The 22,215-nt window shown below is 45.9% G+C and overlaps 1 protein-coding gene across 5 annotated transcripts in view; it reads right to left on the bottom strand.

Moving 5' to 3' along the window:
- The window catches only part of KLF7 (KLF transcription factor 7), a 112,359-nt gene extending 90,382 nt beyond the window's left edge, over window positions 1-21,977 (bottom strand). For 4 of the 5 annotated variants that reach the window (XR_008733524.1, XR_008733523.1, XR_003561547.2 and 1 more), the window contains exon 1: window positions 21,468-21,972. Coding sequence is in view for 2 of the 5 variants with exons in the window: in XM_014282900.3 (XP_014138375.1) it covers window positions 21,468-21,569 (102 nt within the window). In the remaining 3 variants the exon portion in view is untranslated. Of the gene's footprint in view, window positions 1-21,467 lie in introns of all 5 variants that reach the window. The other variant, XM_055718305.1, reaches the window with a different exon arrangement.
- Window positions 21,978-22,215: the final 238 nt, after the last annotated feature.

The raw sequence follows: 22,215 nt of genomic DNA, 5'->3' as shown, positions 1-22,215 counted from the left end.
TGGGGTAAATCAGCACAGCGCAGCCCTGATTTCATGGTTCCTGTTTACATCAGCTGAGGACCTTGCCAACACTCAAACTCCATGAAATTTTGCTCTTGATTAGCACCATTTAATTTTGTGGCTTATGTGAAGCAGAATTTGACATGTTCTTTGACGGCTGGAGCTGGTTATTTTATATTACAAATCTTGCCTACTTTACTAGGAACAATGTGACCCAAATGGAAAAATGGGAAGAATTTAAAAACAACACCAACTTCAGACATCCTGATACTTGTTTTTCTTTCTTTTTTCCCCCTTTTTTATTATTTTTATTTGGGCAGTCTGTATGGAGGTATTCACAAAAATGGTTTGTGCCACTTCTAGGCCAAAGTTTTCATCATCTATGCACAGAAACAACAGCCTTCATGCTTGAATGTCCCACTGCAGGTAAACTTGCCTCTCCCCCAAAAGCCAGGTGCCCTCCAAAGGATGCTCCCCTAAAGCCAATTGTGTTTTTCCATTTCTTTTCTTTTCTATGCTGCTCTGCCAAGGTTCTTTTTCCAAAACCCTAGCCACCAGGGATTTTGATCAGCCTCAAATCTCACAGGCAGTGCACTTGGGCTTCTACACTCCCTAATAAAAGCAGCATGGTCCTCTTTAAAAGCAATTTGCTAGAGCACATTGGTAAAGTGCCTGCCAGTACTGTCCCAGCTGCTCAGCAGCATCCCAGACAGCTGCCTGCAGGCATCTGAGGAGACCTGTATCCCCAAAACACATTAGATCAAACAAAAAGTCGATCCGGCAGGGTGTTTTGTGGATATCATCGGCAACTCAAGGTGTGCTGTCAGAACTGTACGGGGCTACAAACACGCACTGCTCACTCCTCCTGAAAGGATCACGAGATCAGCCATGTGTCAGCACAATTTCCAGCAGGCTGTACGGCTACCAGCTGCAGCATGGCACAGGAAGCTGGGAGATCCCATTAAGAGCCCTGCCATTTATTGACTTGAGAAAGCCCAGCAGGTCAGCTCACCAGCTGCTCAGAGTCAGCACACCTCTGTGAGCCAATTTACACAACCACGGCTCTTGCGCTGGCTCACTTTCTTCGGTCTGTTGACTGTGGACACCCACCCAGTTGTTATGGATTTTAATATGCTGCAATATGAAAGTGCTATTTCAGGACAAAGTTATTAATAGCAAAGCAGACAGAAAATAGCCTAGAAGGAATGCAATGTCTTGGTGTTCCTGGAAGATACGGCGACTTCCCAGCATCTAAGCAGCCACCACGGTTAATTCAAGATGCTTCTGTGCACAAGACTGCCTTTTGTTAGAGGAGCAAATTATATGATAAGCCATCGTGACATGCCTTCAGAGATGCCCTGTAGGGTACCTGCAGAGTCCCAAGTGTGCAGAGACTACAGTGCAGAAAGGCCCAAAGGATGGTACTTTGTTACTCTAAACAGGCTGGTAAAAAGCAGGGGCTGGGGGCTGTGATGAAGCATCAGCAGAAACAGAGGCCAGGAGAAGCTCTGCCCTTCCTGAAGGAGGTGGAGGATGGGACAGGACCTGTGTGAGCCCTGCTCAGCAATCTGACTGACTCCAGGATCTCAAAGAGGCTCTTCTTCTCAGCCTATCTTTGCCTACAAGCACCCTTTCCTTCTCTTGTTTCTTCATGCTGCATCTCCTTGACAACCCTCTTTACTTGGGCAGAAGCCTCACAGTCAAGCCAAGTCACTGTCCCCTTCCACGCTCTCTGTTAAACCTTCTGTTTCTCCTGGAAAAATATCCCTGGAAATGTATTGGAGAATACTGTGCAAAACCACCAGACCCTGCTTCAAGTTTACCTTGGCACTTTTCCCCCTAAAATTAATTGGGAGGGTTCCCAAATTAATGCCAGGTACATCACCAAATGCAACACCCAGCATCACCTTGCAGAGATGACACCAGATGAAGGCATCTCTCTGCTGGCAAGGCTTCTAGCATCCCTTCTGCCTGCACCCACGCTGCGGAGAGGCTTTAAGTGAGGCCTTTGGCTTTCCGGCCCCATCCATAAGCATCCCCCATGAGTAAACCAAATGAAACTCCACACTGCGTTTTTCCCTGAGACAAAAAGGCCCAAATGATGACGCAAGGAACTGGAAGATGTCACGTTCACAGCCCTACAGCCTTACCCATTACACTGCCATAGACAGCTCCAGCTCACTACCAAACACGCACTACAAGGAACTGACTGCGGTCCCTCACCACTCTCCAGAAAGGAAACAAACAAATCCCACTTACCAACAAGGAAAAGAGGAAACATATTGTAGCCATTGTAATCCCAACAGTGGACATGTTATCTGGCGTATTTCCAACTCAGACATTAAAAAATGTAGTTAGTTTACCTTAAGTGTCCTGTTTTCCCCGATTTCCCTTTTCCACTCTATTTATGCCTATGCAACATCTCCCAAGATAAGACGGCCTCCGTGTGTTGGCTGTATACCATTCCTTCCCTCTATTGTCTTTCTGAGATGGGATGGAAGTCTCCAGTGTCACGGCTTGGAAGACTGTGGCCAGGCTCTCTTGGCTTGATTTGTGGGAAGGAGAAGAGGAGGAACTGAGGAAGGACAGCCTCTCCCACTGCAGGAGGGGGGTCCTCTTCCTCACAGTACAACCAATCTTCCCTGGCATTTTGTTTACAATCGATACTGCTTAACTAAATTGTTTTTAGTAGCCCCCAAAGGTGGAGTCTGTTGCCAGCTATCATCATCCCAAACACTTCAGATCTCTGTCACTGTGCTTTGGTACAATCCCCGTAATAGCTAAACACAAATATTATGTTCCCCCAAATACAAATTACAGCTTTCAGGAGCAGCAATTTTATTTTGGTTATAAACATATGAAGGTAACCTTTATGCTGGGAGAGGAGGAGACCACAGGCTGAGTCTCTGCTTCACAGGGAACATTCCTGGGAGCATTTTGCTGCTTTGCCTCCAGCCAGCTCCGCTTCCCAAGTGGTTGCACTTCCCAAGCTGTTGTGCTTCCCAAGCAGTTGCATGATTTCAGAGCTGAAGCAAGAGCCAAAATGCCTTGTGGTGGCCAGGGCTGCTGAAGGGATCTCCTTCAGACCCAGCAGTCCAGGAACTGGGACTCAAAAAGGGAGAGAAATGCACTCAAACCGTGCTGCTTTAGCTACGGCTGGCACTATTGGTAGCCTACACATTCAGGACAGAATTTTCCAGACATGACTCATGACTTAGTTGCCACTCTGAGCCCCTGCAGAACAAATCACAGCACTTCTGAACACGTGGGGTCTGCTCAGAGAGCCCCGGAGGTGCTCCCACCATCATCAGAGCAAGGTTCAGGTGTTTTCCTCCATTTCAAATGTCTCTAACCCTTCCCTACTCTGCAGATGTCCCATCACTATCCAGCACCAAGCTTGTGACACCTGTCAAAGAAGCACGATGTCAAATTGCCCCTGCAAGCCCCTGAGTGCCCCGAGGCATTTCAGTCCTCCTGTCAAGCTTGCTAATGTGTCCCTTCCCTGCTACGAGTAATGATGCATTCCTGGAAGCAAAAACTGCATTAAAAGTCTTCTTTACATGAGAGCTAAGAGCTTTCTGTGCCTCATACCATTTTTACTCATAAATATAATATCAAGGTGATCGTGTTCTTCTCAGACTACTCAGAGTGTTCTGTAAGTAAAACCTGCAATTGGCAATTTATCAGATGGAAAAATAAAAGCCACATTTGGTTTCTCCCTACACTTAAAAATGACCACATGCAGTCTCTGAAGCAGACTGATCTTTTTAACAAGGTCATGAATATCAGCCGGCGGAGGGAACAAAACCACCCTGCACATGTTTTTCCTTCTACGCTGCCTCCTTACTGATGTTTTGCTCACTTTCTAAGCAAAGAGGAAGCCTCTCCTGTTCCCGTCACCCTGTGTTTATCCACATTCCAGCAGCCAGCAGCTGCTCCTCCAGGCACCTTCCAAGGGCAAACAACTGGATCTCACCGCAATGCATTTTTGAACTTGAGACAGTCCAGCTCTGAGTGGGAATGAGGTGGGAGCCCTGAGAGCAACAATGATAGAGACAGCGGATGGTGGAACACCATGAAATCTTTTGAAAGCGTTGCTCCTGCAGGCTAAGACAAAAAGCACAACACACCCTTCGCCTAGGGAAAAGACTGGAAAACACACTTTAGGAGGCACAGCCTTAGAAGTCAGAATAATCCTCCCTGATGTCCCTGGTGACAAAGTAGTCCGGTTTGATCAATACAGCAGCATTATTAACACTGCGCTACCTTACATGAGGATAGTCATATGTTCTTCCCTCTGCTGAATGTGGGGGAAGGGGTGCAAACTCCTACAGCAATTCACAGGGGAAACGTCTCTCTCAAAATCATTAAGATTGCACAAAGAATCTCTTACCCATTGCCATGCAAGCTGCTTTTTGGGGAGAGCTCTGCTTCATTAGTATTGATCAAGCTCAGGTAGAATCCCAGAAATAGTGCCTGCTTTATGGTTTTCTCAAAAAGAAATGCTGTTTTAATGACTGCAGGATCCCCATCTTCTGCTGTTTTCTGCAGCCATGAAGCCACTTCCTTTTAGGGGCTGGGCACAGACACATAAATGTAGGTGGTTAACAACAGAAGGTAGGACTTTATGGTTAGAAAATTTTGTAAAATGGCTAGGAGGATTAGGGGGTTCGGTTACATGCTTTTGGATTCAGGCAGAAGTAATGCTAGTTACAGGGTATATATCGCTGCCCCAGCCAGAGTCATAGCCTTCCTGCATTTGGCTCTTGACAAAAACAGTTCAGACAATCTTGGTGAATAACTTGGGAATTGGTAAAAGAATGGAAGGGGAAGAAAAACAGTCCTAGCTAATGACCTGCTTAACCACAAACAGCAAATCTGAGGATTTTGTAAAAACTAGGTCCTGTGTGTGCCTCATGACAAGTTTGAAAAATGCTACGGAGGTACCACCCCTATGCCAGGTGACTCAGCATGACAGAAAATATAGCAGAGAAACTAAAGGCTGTGTGGTAAATACCGACAGCATGGCAGGAAGGACTGACTGTAATAATAAACACAAGACTAGCAAATGGCCTTTAAAACCAGGAGAAAGACCTTTTTAGCCACAAAGAGAGGTGTGTCATCCATTGCTGGAAAGAAAAACTACCACAGAAATGCTGCATCGGCAACAGCCATCTTTCTCCAGCACTCAGCTGGGACAACACATCGCCAAACCCAGGGAAAATGACAGACTCACTCCTTGTCCACAGGGAAGAAATCCTGCCATGAAGCCCTTCTGCCATCTCTCCACCAAAAAACACCGAGACTATCAAAGCCAAACCCTGCACCAGGGGGCTGAAACGCTGAGTTTGAGCACACCAGGCCACCTCCACACTGTCTGCTAAGCGTTTCTCACCAGAAAAACGTGGTGCTGCTCCAGAGCTGCTGGCGTAGTCTTCCCAGAATGGGGTGCTGCAGAAGTGTCTAGACAGACTAAAATTAAAAAGAACGTATTATGTGACACTGCCCACCTGCCCACTGCCTGCAAACCTGGGGCAAACTCTCAGAGGGAGGAGTAAATCGCTAGCACCGCAATCATAGCTAGTGGAGTCATCTTAATTTACACTAAGCAAGGATCTGGCCCAGAAAAACACTCCTGTCAAGTTTGCAGCCAAAAATTCCTCCACCAGACCACATTCTACCAGTTAAACTGCCAGGGAAGACAACTGCAGAAACAACTTAATTAAAATGGAGATCAGAGATCTGGTATCCTTTTCAAACTCTGCTCTTACTTCCTCTCTCCGACAACGGAGCTCTTGGGTGCCCCAGTTTCCCATGTAAAATGTAAAATGGGTGTGCTACAGCTTCCCTGCTCTCTAGGGGCAATGGCTGTGAAGCATCTTATCTGTTCTAAGCCCAACCATCAAATCAAACAGACATCTGAATGCTCTAAACCTCTGGGTTTTGGATGAAAGGGTATGCATTTTTCTCTGCTGAAACAGCTCGGAGCTTGGTCACTGCTCTTGGAAAACTCGAGCTTCAAAAAGGCAACTTGTACGTTTTGCTTCCAAGACTGTAGTTGTCAGGTTCTCTGACTTATTGGGAGACTGCTGAGGATTTTTGCTGCTCCATACTGCACAAATTTGCTGGCACAATCTCTGGTACTGAAATAGAGGTAGGCACAGAGAGTACTGCTTTCCCACAATTTCCTCATATTTTATTTCTGAACTTTGACTTTTGTACTGATTAACATCTGGATGGACAGTGGATTTTCTGCATACCTCTCTGTTTTCAACTCTTCCAGAAAGTCATTAGATGGAAGAATACACCCAGGATGAAGACCAGCACAATCACACCATCAAGTTGTATGTATGGTGCAACGTGGTGCCTCATTGTAGCAGGTCCTTTCTTTGTTTTCAGTCCTTAATTTCTTTGTTTTCAGTCCTTAATTTCTGTTAAAAAATTCTGCTCTTAAAGTGCTGGTCTGCAGGATCATTAGCAACAGCACATGGTTTAGGACCTGTTTTTTTACAGTCTTCATGTTCCACACAAAATCCCCTCAGGGATACCCACAGCTTAAGAGTTTGCTGAATAAAGGGGAGAAAGATGACAGTTTCTGTGAGAAGTTTTCAGAGGCAGAACTAAGCAAAAACAGCAGAGCCCTGCTGCCCACAGCCAGCTGTGCATCTCACTGCTATTTGACGAGGCCCCACTGTTCTGTTACAACCTCAGCACACCCTGTATGGGACAAGCAGCTTTTCTCCTCCACAGGAAGGAAAGGGAATCACCCACCTTCTGAAACACCAGGAAAATATTTGCTGTGCAAGCAAGCCCAAGCTGACTCAAAGGAGCAGAGATGGTTAAAAGCAGCACAGCAGACAAACAGCAGGAAGGTCCAAAGCCTGGGGTGACCCACCAAGCGAATTGACCAGTGCCTTGCAGCACAGAGCAGCTAATGCTCCCCCCAGCTCTGGCAGACTCCTTAGCCTTACGTTAGCAGCTTTGGCAAATCCCCCTTTAAGATGGCGGGGACAGGGTGGCAGGGAGCCACCCTGCTCAAGGCCACCACAGCCACCCACCTCAGTGGGTGGTGGGAGAGGTGGGGACCTCCAGAGGGATGGTGGTGGGACCCTGCCACTGACCCTGCAGTGTTTCAGGCAGGCCTGCTCCCTACCTGCGTCAGAGCAGCTCCCCTTTGCTGAAGAGAAGGGCAGAGGCGTGCTGGGTGTGCACCAAAATTCAAGGGTCCTTTACCCTTGATCCAGGTTAAACACCCACCTCGCATCCATCAATGACAAAACCAGTGGTCTTCAACTAACTAACTAACTAACCAGCACATAGATACTGTTTCCCAAACAAAGGGCAGCAACTCACAGCAACCCTACTCCTCCAGATACTAATACCACCACATGATTTTCAAGCCCACAGTTGTATTGTGTTTTTAGGCTCTTCAAAATGCTGAGATCTTCCACGACTCTCTGTCAATAGCCAGCACTTAGAACCACCTACCACCAAGTCATCAGCCCCAATTTGACTTCATCCCGTTTAAAGTCTGATCTGTTTCCTTAAACAAACAAAAAAAATTTGGCGTAAATTTTTTTGTTTCTGTTTACTCTGATGGATCGCAGCCATCACTATAAAAACATGCTTAATAAAAACAAATTGGAAAACTAACGAAACTGATAAAAAGCTTTCATTGTGAAGAAAAGCAGGGAAAAGGCCTTAAGGAGGAAATGCTAAATTTTCATGTGATGCCAGCAGAGACAGAGGCAGTATATAAAGAAAACCACGCAGGGGCAGGAAATAAATCCTTGAGATTGAATTTGGAAAAAGACAAATTAATGCATTTATGGAAGAAACATCAACACAACACTCATACTCAGTACAAAGCAGAGATCCAGTAAGGCTGAAAAGAGACCTAGAACAGAAAAGACACAGAGAAGACCGATATAGCTTTGAGGACACATTCTTAGCATCTGATATACAGCAAAACTGGAAGGCACACTGAGATGGAAAGTATGACAAAATTGAAAGGGACAAGCACATTTATTACTATTTATCACATCTGTTCCACAGTCGGTATTATAATCTCCAGTCAACGAGCAGGGGTCTCATTTTACATTTAGATAAAAATCCTTGAAAGAGTTAATATCGATAAAGGGGGGGAAAAGCATCACAGACCATGCAGCTATGAAGAGGGTGAACCCAAATAAAGAAATAGACTTGCTCATGGAGAAGAGAGAGGATATAAGAAGGGGAAGAATTACTCAGGTTGGAGGCACAACAGCCTGTTAGATACTCCTCCCCTAAATTAGGTACATGCTTCCAAGGAAAGCAGGGCTTCATGCTAGGTGGATTTCAAATGAGACTGGAAAGCAGCACTGAGGCATACAATAAGAAATGGCACCTGGGCAGAATTTTATGATCTAACAGTGCTAATTTCCAGGCTTATTTGCTTCTGGACCAGATCTGCTTATATACACAGTTCCTGGATGATGATGGTGACTGAAAATGCCTGCTCTTGAATCTCATTTGACTTCAAAATTAACCAGTAAGGCCCCATTGCTGAACACAAGGTCTTCCCTGACTCCCCTCTGACCTTAGTGGCCAAACTGCAGTCAGAATATGTCCCCACACCCTCTCCATGACATGACGTGACATGACATGACATGACATGGACTTGCTTTTGATTCTAGTCAGCGCAGGAGGAAGCCCCCACCTCCACAAACCTGTTCTATCCTCTGAGACACATTTCCAACCTGATACACAGTATGTATGTCATGGAGTCTCAAAATGAAATGTATCTGGCCGCCGTATGTGCACATGCAGGGACCCTTCATGACTTACATTTACCCTACAGCTTTTTGACATCATTAAAACAGACCAAAAAGGTCTCAGAGAGGACTGACTCAGAAGCAGATTTTAAGGTCAGAAAGGGCCATTCTGATAACTCAGTCTGACCCCTGGACAACACAGCCCACTGAATTACACAAAGGGCTCCTTCAGATGCTCATTTACACCCACTTTCAGGTTGGTTTCCACTGCTGGATGTGAAAGCCCGAGGGTAAATCAGAATGGGATCCTTCCTTCTTCCCATGCATTGAGACTGTTCAGAAACCTCTCTCATCTGTCTTCATTTCACAGATGGGTATTACTGTCCTGGGGGAAGCAATGCCCACACCAGACATCATCCTACCTTACAGTGTTGGGGAAGCACATTTAGCGCTTAGAAACACCTTCTCATTCCCTCCCACCCCCACATTTTCTTCATTCCAAAAACCAAAGAAAGCAAATCATGCTACATCCTTTGTTTTATAGAGGGCAGCTCAGGACCTCCCACTCTTTCACGGAAAGAAAATTTCTTTCCGGCACAGTTTCTATTATTTATTAGCTGAAGGTGGGGAGAGAAATGGTATTTATAGGATGCCTAAGGCTATGCTCACTATAAAACAGAAATAAGCCAATATAGCTAGAGCACAACTTAGTGGCCTATTGTGCAACATTTTAAAAAATGTACTCTCTCATTATGGCACTTGAGAGTATCTCCTTCCCCCAACACCACTGGAAATACATTTACGAGAGCCATAGAGCAGCAGTATTGTTTTAATCAAATCATTAAAATGGGTGTGCTGTTTTCTGCCCACATCCTGATATTTATTCCACATCCTGACAAGACCTGGGATTTGTGTAGACCAGTCTCCTTCAAGGTGTCAAGTAACTTCATGGACATGAGGCCAGTGTAAATCCGCATATCACCACTGTGACTTTGGCAGATCTGCATCAGTTTGCATCAGCCCAGGATGTGACTCACTGACTGATGTGAAATCTCCAACGTGATGTGGGTACTATTCTTCCCATTTACAAAGAGAAAAAACATTCAGAACTGAATGTCAAAGGTTTCCTTGACCTTTTCCACTTAAACATGAAGAAATGGAAAGGAGACAGAAATTCCCATCTTATACCACAGTGCAACATCTGACCAGAGATGCAGCTTGCTCAAACAGAACACTGACTGACTTACAAGGCCTTGCAGCTGATACAGCTCTCACTGCATGAAGATAATCCATGTGAGACAGTCCCAGTGAGGAGGCCTCTTCAACCTAGGGTATCCACTCAATGTCCAGCTTGACAGGCACTCAGGACTTGGAAGATAAGTATTCAGCATCTTCTGAAAGTCACATGTGCCAGGAGGTCTCTGAGAGTATGAAACCACCCACACCTTGTTTCCCTTGCTCTCCCTCAAATATTTCCTTCAAAAAAAGGTAAAATGATTTTCTCATGTCAGAAAAAGAAAACCCAATGCAGCCTTTGCAGGGCTCTGTGCACCTACCATTCCTCTCAGCACTGAGAAACTGTGCTGGGAAGTCACCCATCTACCAAGCCCTTCACACCAGAAAGTAACTGCACTGGCATTCTTCTGTTCTCCCTCAAACAACTGAGGCTTATTCGCATTTTAAACAAACCACCAAAGCTCTGAAAGCCCAAAATGAGCTCGGCACACTCAGCAGAGTATTTCAGCTGAGTACCCTGAAACTCATTTACCAGCATCCAAGAAAGATTAATAAAGGAGTCACTCTTGGAAAACACAAAACTGTCTTGAGTGAGTAGAAAATCAGGGCTGTCTGAAGAGAAAGCATGAGCTTTGCAGCCAACTCAGAAGTACAGCATGGTGCTGTACAGTGTGGTGCCATGGGACCAGGCTGTTCTGGAGGCACACAAATGGAGCAGAGCAAGGCCCCCGCATTACTTTCTTTAACCCCCAAATCACCCCAGCTCCTGAGGCACTGATTCAAGCAAACATCTTCATCCAGGGAAGCACTGGAGACAGAGATTTCAGCCTGTGTCTGGGAAGGTTTCATCCTATAATCAACGGAAGAAATAGGAAAGCCTCTCCTGACCTTAACTGTACAATCAAACACCAAAGACTCATTCCTTCCAGAAAAAAAATCACAGATTAAACAAGGCCCTTCTGTTTTCAAACAATGTATACACACTCTTTCTTTTCACTTGAAAAACACAGGAGAGCTAAGGGATGTGCTGCTAAGAGAAGTCTACCCTGTTTTCCTGCGGTAGACAGTAGGAAACTACCCCAGGAGGCATCTATTTACCCGGAAATTCTCAAACCTGCAAGAGAACACCTTACAAGCTCTTTCACTGGGTCACATCAGCACTTACAGCAGTCTGCCTCTTCTTCCAAGATACTGGAGACCTCCAAAACTGTAAGTGCTTCCTTCCTCTGGTCTGATCAGACAGAAACACCCTTTACTCTATTTGACTCCAACTCCCACTGCTCTTTCACATGTTTCTTAAAGCCCCAACTCTCAGAGGCTTCTGGTTGCATCAGAACCATCTTTCTCAGCACCAAAACCAAGCTCCTGTTCATTGTGCAGAAAGCTTACAAACCTGACTTCACACTATCCCAAAAGATCAGAAACCAAAGGCAAAGAGAAGGAACATGCACCTTGCTAAGAACCTGATTTACAGCAACCTTCAGATGTTCGCAACCACTCTGAGGTGCTGGCACAGCTGAGGAGGACTGTGACACCACCAGTGAACTAGGACAGCAGCATCAGATGGAGACAGAAAAAAGCCACTTTGCCCAAACTGGCTGTATTCTCAAATCAGTCAGAACAGTGTCCTTTGCTTCTTCCTTATTATTTTAAATTGTGGACAAATTTAAAAATAAAAGCAAGAGATACTGAAGTTCATCCCCATCTGATCTAGTCACTAATAAGGGAGGTTTCTTTTCACTGCCATCAATTTTCCATTGAGCAGCAAATGCAGCCTCTCCACTGTCCACGTGTCGGAAACAAAGCCACTCCTGGCCTGATGCTTTCCATATGAAACACCAGCTCCCATCTTTCTTCTCCCCTCTCCCTTCCTCCTTTCCATACTTTATTACTCACACGGCAGCTGTAGTAGCTTGCAGATGAGTGGAATGTTTTCTTCAGAGCAGCATAAATTTTCCAGGCTGACAGGAGAGGCCAAAAGAAAGAAAAGAAAAAAACAAGCCCCACACCAGGATTATTTAGCACTTTTCACCAGCTTGAAGCAGGCAGCAAGCTCTGCAGGGCTGGCACCCTTCAAACTGCTGTGCAGCCAGAGGAACAGAATAAAGCCCCTGAGCTACTCACCTCACCCTGCACCCCGGGATGTGGGGCACCTCAGACCCAGCAGTAAGCCAAAGGTGCTAGGGGAGGGTGAGTGCACAGAGTCCTTGCAAAGAAACCTGCACGGCACCTTGCTGGCTGCAGCTGAGCAGAGGAGAGAGAAGTGACCAGCAGTTGCAAGGATCTAAGGAAAAAGTGTGATTGCAACACTCTTGTGCATCTCGTGCAATAACATGCCTTGCCAGACCCTTGCCCAGAGGGAGGGAGAGCAGGCACCCAGGTTAGAGACAAGAAGTATCCAGACATTGCTTACGGCATCACATAGGGTTGTGGCTGCAGTTCTCAAAAGATGCAAGAGTCCCAGGAATGCAGACTCTGGATACCTTTTACTAGCCAAATTGCCAATAGCTGGGGAAAATTAACTGAGTTTTAGGGGCCCAAGCCCTGAAACAGAAGGCATTTGACAACAAAAGCCCAAGATGTTAGCCAAACCAAGTCTCTCACACCAAAAACAGGGCCTGCAAAACTGGTTGAAATATTTCTACCAAAGATTCTCCAAATGCTTTGTCTAAAGTATTTTACTGGAATACATTTCGTTTGGAGCCACCATGTTATCCACTGAAATTTCACACATCCAAGATGTAATCTGCAAGGGCAGACCAGAATCAAGCAAAGCAGTGACTCAGATCTGGGTCTCTAACATCACACCTAAGCGCTGTGATGTGGCCAGTGTCCATTTTGGGTGCAAAAAGCAGGCAGACAGGAGCACCTCTCACCCCTCCCACTCTTCCACCCTCTGAACATTTTTGCCATGACCTCTTCTGGCTGGAATCTTTGTTTTCCATCCAGCCCTGGTGGAGAATAAAAGCAGGCAACTAAAGGCAGTCCCCTACTTCACCCCCACAAGCACGGAGCAATTCAGCACAATGCCGATTCCCCTCCTGGGCTGGAGTGCAGACAAGTCAGCAAAAATTGCAAATGTTTACAAAACAAAGAACTTTCGTTATGCTTGACAGTGAACTTTGCCCACTCCAGAGTCAGGATTAAAACCAAATGCCTAACAGCACAGTAGCCTATTAGCAGTGAAAGCATTTTAAAAATCTAATTTACTTGTCATGCCACATGCATTTTTCCTTACTGCACAATCCAAACAGTCATTTTCACTTTGATTTCCAGTCACTTCAGTTGCACGAGAAGAAAGCTGCAGCACAAGAGCTGCAAAGGCAGCAGGTGGGCAAGCCGACCCTGTCCAAAAATCATAAACCCTGCTTCTAGGGCTTTTTAAATTATATAGATGGAGATACTTCCATTGATTGCAGTTACTGTCAGAACATGTTGGTTTACAAAGGTCCATCACGGTCAAACATCAACCCTATGTCAGTGTCCCTGAAAAACTGACCTTCAGTGGCTGCAGGTTTAAAGGCAGGATTTGTGAATCAGGACACTAATTGGAATGTCTCAAAAATGCCTCTCGCAAGCCAGCGTCCTTCTCCTTTGCATCCTTCCCCATCAATCACGCTGTCTCCCCAGCTTGACTGTGTCACTGCCTACTTCTCTATCCCTTGCAGAATAGGAGCTGTTGACCCCCACGCATGATTTAAATCCCAGCTTTGCACTCAGGTCCACAATGCTGGGAAATAACCAAGAGGATTTGGACATGTGAGACATGGCCTATAAACACCATGTTCAAAACCATTATGAGACTTAAATAAGTATGCCTGCTGGACCTTCAGCAAGCATTAATATGCAGTCTGTGCATAAATGACTCAGAGTCTTTAGTGTATGTTGTAAGGTATACCACACGAACTTAATAGCTCTCCAAACAAGAACACATCTAATGAATACACAGTTGCAGTGAGCGGAAACACTCTGGATTGGAAAGGATCCTTCACATGTAGGAACATGGAGAGGATGGGTACCTGCTTTAAAAGGATTAAGAGCATCAGAGCAGCTTAATATATCAGAGCTGATATATTAAACCTTTTAAACAAAAAAAATGCCATTCCTTCCTGCCTGACCTCCCTGCACCCAACTCCAACACCTTTTAAAAATCTAGAGAAGACTTCGAATTAATGCTACGCACACGTTGTCTCTAAGACAACACAGACTTCTGGAAAGGGGGATTTAAGCTTACCTTTCAGATCGTTAATTCCATTTTTTTGGAGAGGTGACGCTGCACCCCGCTGAGGGCTCCCTGCACAGGAGCTGTCCTGCACTTTCAGCACCTATCAGCCCGTGGGGCAGGATTTGGGCCGGCAGCTTCGGAGGGGCTGGCAGCCCATCTCCCCCCAGCCCAGCGCAACCCTCTCCTGCCCCAGCCGCCGTGCCCGAGTACCGCAAACCCCTGGTACAAATCCTCCCAGCGGCCCTATGAGAACGGAAGAGCTGCCAGCTCATCCTGTACCTGAAGAACTGAGAAGCAAAGGTTTGGTGTCCTGATTAAATCCAAGATGTCTAACTATCTTTCAGTATTAAAGGCTGAAATGACTTCTTCTAAGAAAGGAAATGAGACATAACTCTGCTCGCACAGGCACCCTTACAATCTGAACAGCGAGGCAGCCTTCCTTGCCAGCTGCTGCCAGAGCAAGGATGGCAAATACAGCCTGGTGAACACAGCAATACGCCGGCTTTTTTCTGATGTACACACCTATCTCTGTACTGACAGCTCTGAAAATGTCACAATGGTGGCATTTTCGTAATGCTGCTGAAATCAAGTAAGTGTTGGAAACCTCAGGGGTTTATTTTTGAGAATAAAAGACAATAAAAAAAACCTTAAGTGGCTCAGAAGCAAGGAAAGTAAAAGGAACATCGAACTGAAAAAAAGAAAGTCTGTGACTTTAAAGACAATCTCGGTGTCTTGTGAACCAGGCACATGATTTTTTAAACTCAAAGTGGCAACGCTGGGAAGGACACCCAGCCAAGTGAGTACCAAACTCAGACACTCAAAACATGTGTAGCACCTATCAAGACTGAAGCCAATGGAAGAAAACTGGGATGGTCTCAAATACAACAGCATCAAGCTCAGGAATACACCTGTGTTAACATCTGTACTCCAAACCTGTTCTCTACCCAGGAAAATTTGGGAGGAGGGGAGGCTCTTTCCCTGGCAGGTTTCTTTTGTTTGTTTGCTACAGAATCAGTTGAAACCTGCAGTTCAAGTGAATCCAGATTCACTTAGACCAAGGCAGAATCACCCATAGTACAAAGAAGACCTGTGGGGAGAAGAAATGCAGCAATTCAGGAGGGTGATTCCTGCAACTTGAGCCTGAAAGACACTACAAAAACGGCACTCCCAGCTCCTGAGTGTTGCTGGGAGTGTGGAAGGAGTGAGGGCATTATAGATGAATACATAAGGGAACAGGTAGGAGGCACTTGAGAGTCCAAGGAAACAGAAAGGAAAGAAGGACTCAGCACCATTCTTGAAAACACCTTTATTAACTCTCCAGAATTCAGGTTTACCATCAAAAAGGAAAACCGCCACCAATTACAATTCCTGTGGATCACTTTCTATGAGGTTTTGAGTGGGGTGATCAAAACTGAACATTTTTCTTCCCTCTGCAGAATGTGACAAACTTGACAGGAGATGAGATGTACTATTATGCCATTGCTTAATGTACTGAACACCAGTGCTGCTCAGCCAGTGAGCAAAATCCCTTTGTCTTGTAAGGACAATTGCAATCAAGGTAGTTCATATGCGGCTACAGAGTCAAACAGAAGCAGTTTCCTTCTCACTTCTCTGTAACATGTTTCTCAATGCAGAATGGAGAAGCAACACACTGGGTTTTTCTCAGTGGAGAGTCATTTGACAAGGCCTCAGAAAATACAACAATATCCAGAAGATACCATTTGCCTCCATCCTGGAGAGTTTAAATGTGAAATTACTGCCTGGAACTGGAGACCTTCTGCCATTTCCACATGGAAGTATTACATTGCAGACTAGCTACAGATCATGATTTTTATGTAGCCTACTCTAATCTACACATCGCCTATTCAATAGGACATACAGATATGTGTGGGCTTGGGGGATGGAGGGTTTAAGCATCCCAAGCAAGTAAGAAAGTATTTTCTAGTTGAGTACCCACATTACAGTTATGTATGTATTGCTTAAAGGTATTTACCCCATTTCAAAATCACTTGACACAAGTCACACCCATAATCAGCTGGTTTAAGACATGTAACATGGATTGTGGGGCTCTACACTTCCCTAATGCCAAGAAATAATCACTTATAACAACAGATTCTGTAATTAAGGAATCATGAAACAATAGAGGGAGCAGTTTCAAGTTTGTCTTTCCTCTCTTTCTCCGTCTCTTTCTGTAAGGTGACAGGAGCACGCGTTCAGCACATGGAGCAAGCAGAAAGCCTGCAAGCATAAATGGAGCGGCAGTCAGAGTCTGAAATACACTGCATTACACATGTGGCTGTTCTTGGAAGTCAACCATTTCTGCAAGTTATTCTCAAGAGGTATGATGTACTATAAGCACTTAAGAAATGTGTTACACTGTGACTGGAACCAAGATGAAATAGCAATATTAAAAGAGATGGTTTAGTTTATGTAGTGGCCAACTATGCCATTAAACTAGAACAATGGAGAGCATGGAGAGGCAGGAATGTTCTCCGGTGTGATTTATTCCTTTCCAGTAGCAGTGGAAATTTTTCCTATAGGCCTGAAAATGACCCTGTCTGCCAAGCAGAAGTCAGCATTAAGATGTAAGAGTTCTGCTAGATTAGTCACTTCGGGATACTCTGCTCTCTCACAGCACAGGGATCTCAAAGCCCTTTGCCAGAATGGGTCAAAATTCAGCCTCCCAAGCCCTGCAGAGACCATGTGTTAGCATCATTGTTGTCAGTGATTTCAGAAAGAGGAAAACTGAGGCTTGAAGGATTGATTAAAAATATGCAAACAAGGCTCCATGACAGAGTCAAGAGTGAAACAAAGGCTTCCTTGATCCTATGCTTTACAGGAAACGTGCATCTTCCTTGGAAGGATCATTGTTTGCTGCAGCTGAGAGCAGCTGGGTCAGCCAAGGCAAGAGGAAATGTTATCCGGCAACTGTTATCATGCAAACAATATAATGCCATTTCCACTTCTGCCAGCCAATTAGACAATTAGACCTGTTCTGCCTAATGACACATGTGGGAAAGGCTGGCTCTTTTAGCATAAGCCAGGGTTTGGCACCTACACCCTGCTGATTTTGTACACCTGCCTCAGCTACACACATGGTGACCCTGTGCATCTCCCTGCTCTTTGTGCTCCCGTGCTCTGACATTACAGCAACTGCCATGCTAGAGGCTGCCCTGTGGCCCCCACAGAATATGAAGAGAGCCCCCAAATGCCTCCTGATCAGAGAGCCCTTCTCCACACAAGGATGATGAGTCCAGAGTCCTTCAAGGGGCCTTTGGAGGAGAATAGGGATGATTTTAAATGTTACCCCTAGGAAGACACATCTGACTACAAAAGATGCCTTCTGCACACTGATCTTTTAGTGACACCCCCCCGCCCCCCCCCCAATAACATTGTGAAGGCCCGGCAGGAAGAACAGACTGAAGCCCCATCTCCAGCCCTTCCCAGCTCTCAGCCTTGCTCTCCCCCTTTACAGCCTGGCACACTGAGAGTGGGACCACGTGCAGCTGCACGCGCTGTGCTCCTCACAGTCGCCTCCCTGAGAAACAGCCTCCTACCCACTTCCTTCCTCTGCAGAGTAACGAGGTGCTCTTCAGCCTCGTGCTGTCTCTCCCAGCAGTCTGTTTCCAATCCCGGGGATGCCACATCAGACAGCTACCCCCAAGCAATGGCATATGTGGCCAGAGGTCCTCCCGCTGCATCACAGCAGCCACGCAGGTGCTGGAATCTCCCCGCACCCTGGTGCTGAACTGCAGAGTCAGCTCGCAGGGACAGAGCAACTAGGACAGTTCAATCAGAGCCAGGATGAAACACCAGGCAAAAACACACAGATGCTGAGATACCAGCCAGCTGACATACAGCAAACGCTTCATTTTCCGATGCACAAAGCCCACCTCTTCCTTTAATCTCTCCCAGTGCCGTGGCAGCTCAACACTGCTGGAAAAGCTAAACAAAGACTAAAGAAAGTTCTCTCTCTCCTGATGCAGTTGTGCTATGAATTACTCACTAGACTCTGACCTCCCCACTCCAAGAAAAAATCCTCCTGACCTCAAAAGTGTTTTGCCTGAAGGAGTACGCCCAAAGCGGACATAGTGAAGCTAAGCTTTTGCTGCCGAAAACCCAAGCCCTCCCATCCAAACATGTGTTTTAAAATAACGTGATACACATCACAGATTCAGTTCCAGCTTCCACTTCTGGTATTTCCACTTTTACAACGTAAACTATGTCCAAGGTGGAGTGAGGATTTTTTTGTTTGTATTTTTTCCTCCTAAAAAAAAAAAGCCTACACAAGAGATGACAATCTCTTCCTACATAAAATCTGTTTGTTTTGTACATATTGCTGGGTTGCTCTCATTCAACTCCAGTGCTAATTGTCAGAACAGACACCAAACTTGCTCACATTTCTCTTGCAGTGGGAAGGAAAAAAGGGAGAGATCAGCTGACTGCATGCAAGCATTTAGCAACCTGCCTGTGCTGTCAGTGCCCTCTGTGAGTGATGGGTGTTTCACAATTGGAAACATGAGCAACTGCCCCAGCTGTGTAGTCCTCAACCAGCAGCTTCAAAAGCATGGTCCAAACTCAGGGGAAGACAGGACTGTGTCAACACTGTCACCCCAAGGTGTGCTCTGATTTTCAGTAGGGTAAATGCATCTTTTATGGTATCACAGTAGACACCGTTTCTAGGAGCTGGAACTGGCACGGACTAACCTCCCTCACCACATCAAGCACTAGTAGCTACTAATCACAACACAACTGGAGCTCACAACATGATAAGGAAGCCTGATCTTAACCCACACAACTACTTCCCCCTTTTTAAGAGACTGAAGTAATCTCCTGGGGTGCTGCTTTGCTGCTGGGAGAAGCACTGCTCTGAAGCCTCTGTGGAGCTCGGGTACGGCATCAGAGCTCTTCATAGGAGCAGAGGCAAGACCCATTCAAGTGTTTTCACACAAAATTAAAGCTGCCGCTTCCCAATTCTGATGCTTCCCGTGGGTAAGCTGCTGCCCTGTCAGGTCTCTTCCCTGGGGTTTTAAGGGATCCCCGACAGTTTTAAGGGATACCTTTAGAAACACACACACATGCACACACATCCTTTGTCCCAAAGTTGCTATAGTTTGCCTAATATAAAAAAATCCCCAAGGCCTGTCTACATCTGCAAGTGATTCAGAAGAACGAAATTGGGGTCTCTGTGTCAGTGGGTCTGCCAAGCCTGCGTGACAGCATGCTCTGTACAGCCAGCTTCAGCTGCTCCCACCACTGATACATGTTTTGCTGCCTGTTGTTTGCAAGGAGAGTCCAGGCAGCAACAGGGGAATAAAAACAAACTGTAAATACAGGATGTATTATGAAACATCATGGACTGGTTGGAGGATTTGTGGGGGATAAGGGAATATGTAACACATTATTTTCAACTTCTCTTTTCAAAGATACGTGGAGAATCAGTGGGGTTTAACCAGGAGAGTGCAAGTCCAAATTCTGCAATGGTAACAGTGGGCTTGGGTAGGCACATTGTACTGTATAAAACAAACTGCCACTCTTCTAAGCATAAAAGAAGGCAGCAGGAGATAGAGTATCACACACAGTACTGCCTAAAGCATGCTGGCTATGTCAACAGATTATCCCGCTTTGGACTGTCTGGACTGTTACTAATGTGCAACTGAATATGCAACCAACCCAACAATGATGCTACAAAATTAATTTTTAAAATGAAATTATATTAACCTCTTCAGTTTAATTAGCATGTTACAAATATAAAAGGAAAGCAGATGTGACCATCATGGATGTGCAAGCTGAATATTAATAACAAAAAGCATCCCCTCCCCCTCAGAGGATAAAGCAAAGTTGGATTGGTCATTTTGCAAATTAAATCCTGAATGTGTTCACACTGTAGCTGTCTATAAATCACTCCTGTGTGTGCACATGCACGCACAAAGCTGAAGCCAAAACAATTTTATTAGGGTAAACCTTTAAAGATCCAGCCCCGGTCCAGCTGGATGACAATGCTACAGCCCGAGTGTTCTCCTGAAGCACTACCATCCATGTTTCTCCCCATACACGCTTCTAAGGAAAAATTAAATGAACACCCCAAGCTGTCACTTACTGGAGACCCTTATGCCAGCCAAGACTAAGGTGAATGTTGGCAAGATAAAATCCAGTGGCTCGTTATTCTTATACCAATAGTACCACGGGTCCGTGCACTGCATTAGCACCACATGTCATCCCAGCCACACTCCACTATTCTTACCCACCAGCGGATTTTTTTTTTCCTTTAAAGAGACACTAGTTTCCAGAATTTCACCTCGCATATCACCTCTGCCAGAAAAATCACACCAAGAAACAGGATTGTCTCACAATGTCCTGCCATAACAAGAAATCCTGCCTTGGCTTTTTCCTCAGTATCCCAGCTGATAACTATTTATAGATCTATGCATTTGGCCTCATAGTTCATTTTATACAACTCTTTTCTCTGTAACCTACTCTTCTCCTTGGTCTTATTTATTCACGCCACCAGTCATCACTTTAATGCATTCATAATACTTGATTTCCATCTTCATCCTAATTCTGTCTGCATATTAACCCTACAGTGCCTCAAAACACTCTGGTTGACTGGAACCAGCCTAGGGTATCATTGTTTTAAGATACAGCAAGAAGTGTGTGTTTCTCCCCACCTTCTAAATAATAAAAAAAAAAAAAAAAAAAACCAAAAAGGAAAAATAAGTCACCTCCCTAGTTACAGAATTTAGCCTTAAAGCTTTTGCTAGTGCTTCTACACACCTGCCCACCCCCCACCTCTGATTTAAGCTACAATTTTTATTGACGTATACTAATTACCTGAAAATAAGAATGATCTATTCCATTTCCACCAGCTGCCAGTTGTTCAGCACTGGCTGGAAGGAATCAGCCTTGTTTAAAAGAACAACAATAACAAAAAAATCAAAGCCCAAAAATAAAATCAAAATAGTAGTCATCATAAAAACAAAACCCTGAAGAATGCCACTGGATCTCAGGTGCTGCCGAGTGTGCTCAAAAAGGGCTGAAGGCGGACAGATTTGAATGGACTGCTCAGTTTGTCATGGCAAAAAATACAGAGATTGAAAGGTCTACCCACGCGGAAAAAAAAAAGAAAAAAGAAAAAAAAAACCCAAACCCAACCCTGAATTAAAGAACAAAAATGAAATAAAGTCAGAAATGCAGCCCCAATGCATCGACTGTCTGCGCTTAAGAGATTTACAGGAGTAATTTAAACGATTCACCTGCTGCCAGTTTTCCTCCAAGGATGGCAAAGCTGAGAAGTAGCCGGTGTCGTGGACAAGCTGGAGTTCCTGGAATATACTATAACTAGCCAAGACATCCATGCTGCTGCTGAGCAAGACCCTTTCTTTCTGCTTTTGTGTGTATTTGTTTGCTCGGGTGGGGGGTTGTTTTTGATCATAAAAAAAAAAAAAGGAGGAGGAAAATCAACCAATGATAGTTCCAGCGTCCCTTTGGCTTTGTTTTGTTTCAGTCACACTTGAGAGAGAGAGAGAGAGAGGGAGAGAGAGAGAGGAGAGAGAGAGAGAGAGAGAGAGAGGTTGAGGATCAGCGCGGAGGGACGCGAGGGCCGGGGGCCGGGCCGAGGACGGGAGGCGCCGGCGCGCACCGAGCACCCCGCGGCCGCCGCACCGGGGCACGTCCCCGCCGCCGCGCACCGCGCAGCCCCGCGCCGCGGCCATGCGCGCTCGCGCCCGCCCTCCCCTGCCCCCTCCCCTCTTTATTTTCGGGTGACCACATCCCCCTCCCCGTTTTCCTCTCACCCTCCCTCGGCAAACCCGGCCTAGGAACCCCCCCCACCCCCCCCCCCGCCCGCGGCCGCCACCGCCGCCTCACGGCCGCCTCACGGCCGCCCCGCCCCCGGCACCCCCCCTCCCCCTCCCCCTCCCCCCCCCCGCCTCAGCGCGCAGCCGCGCGGCCCACTCAGGCAGCGCGTGACCATGTAGGGTAAACGGCGGGGCGGGAGGGGCG

This window comes from Falco cherrug, chromosome 8 (assembly GCF_023634085.1).
Source record: "Falco cherrug isolate bFalChe1 chromosome 8, bFalChe1.pri, whole genome shotgun sequence".
NCBI classification, from domain to species: Eukaryota; Metazoa; Chordata; class Aves; order Falconiformes; family Falconidae; genus Falco; species Falco cherrug.
The sequence above is the reverse complement of the archived record's forward strand: the minus strand, read 5'-3'. Positions and strand labels throughout refer to the sequence as shown.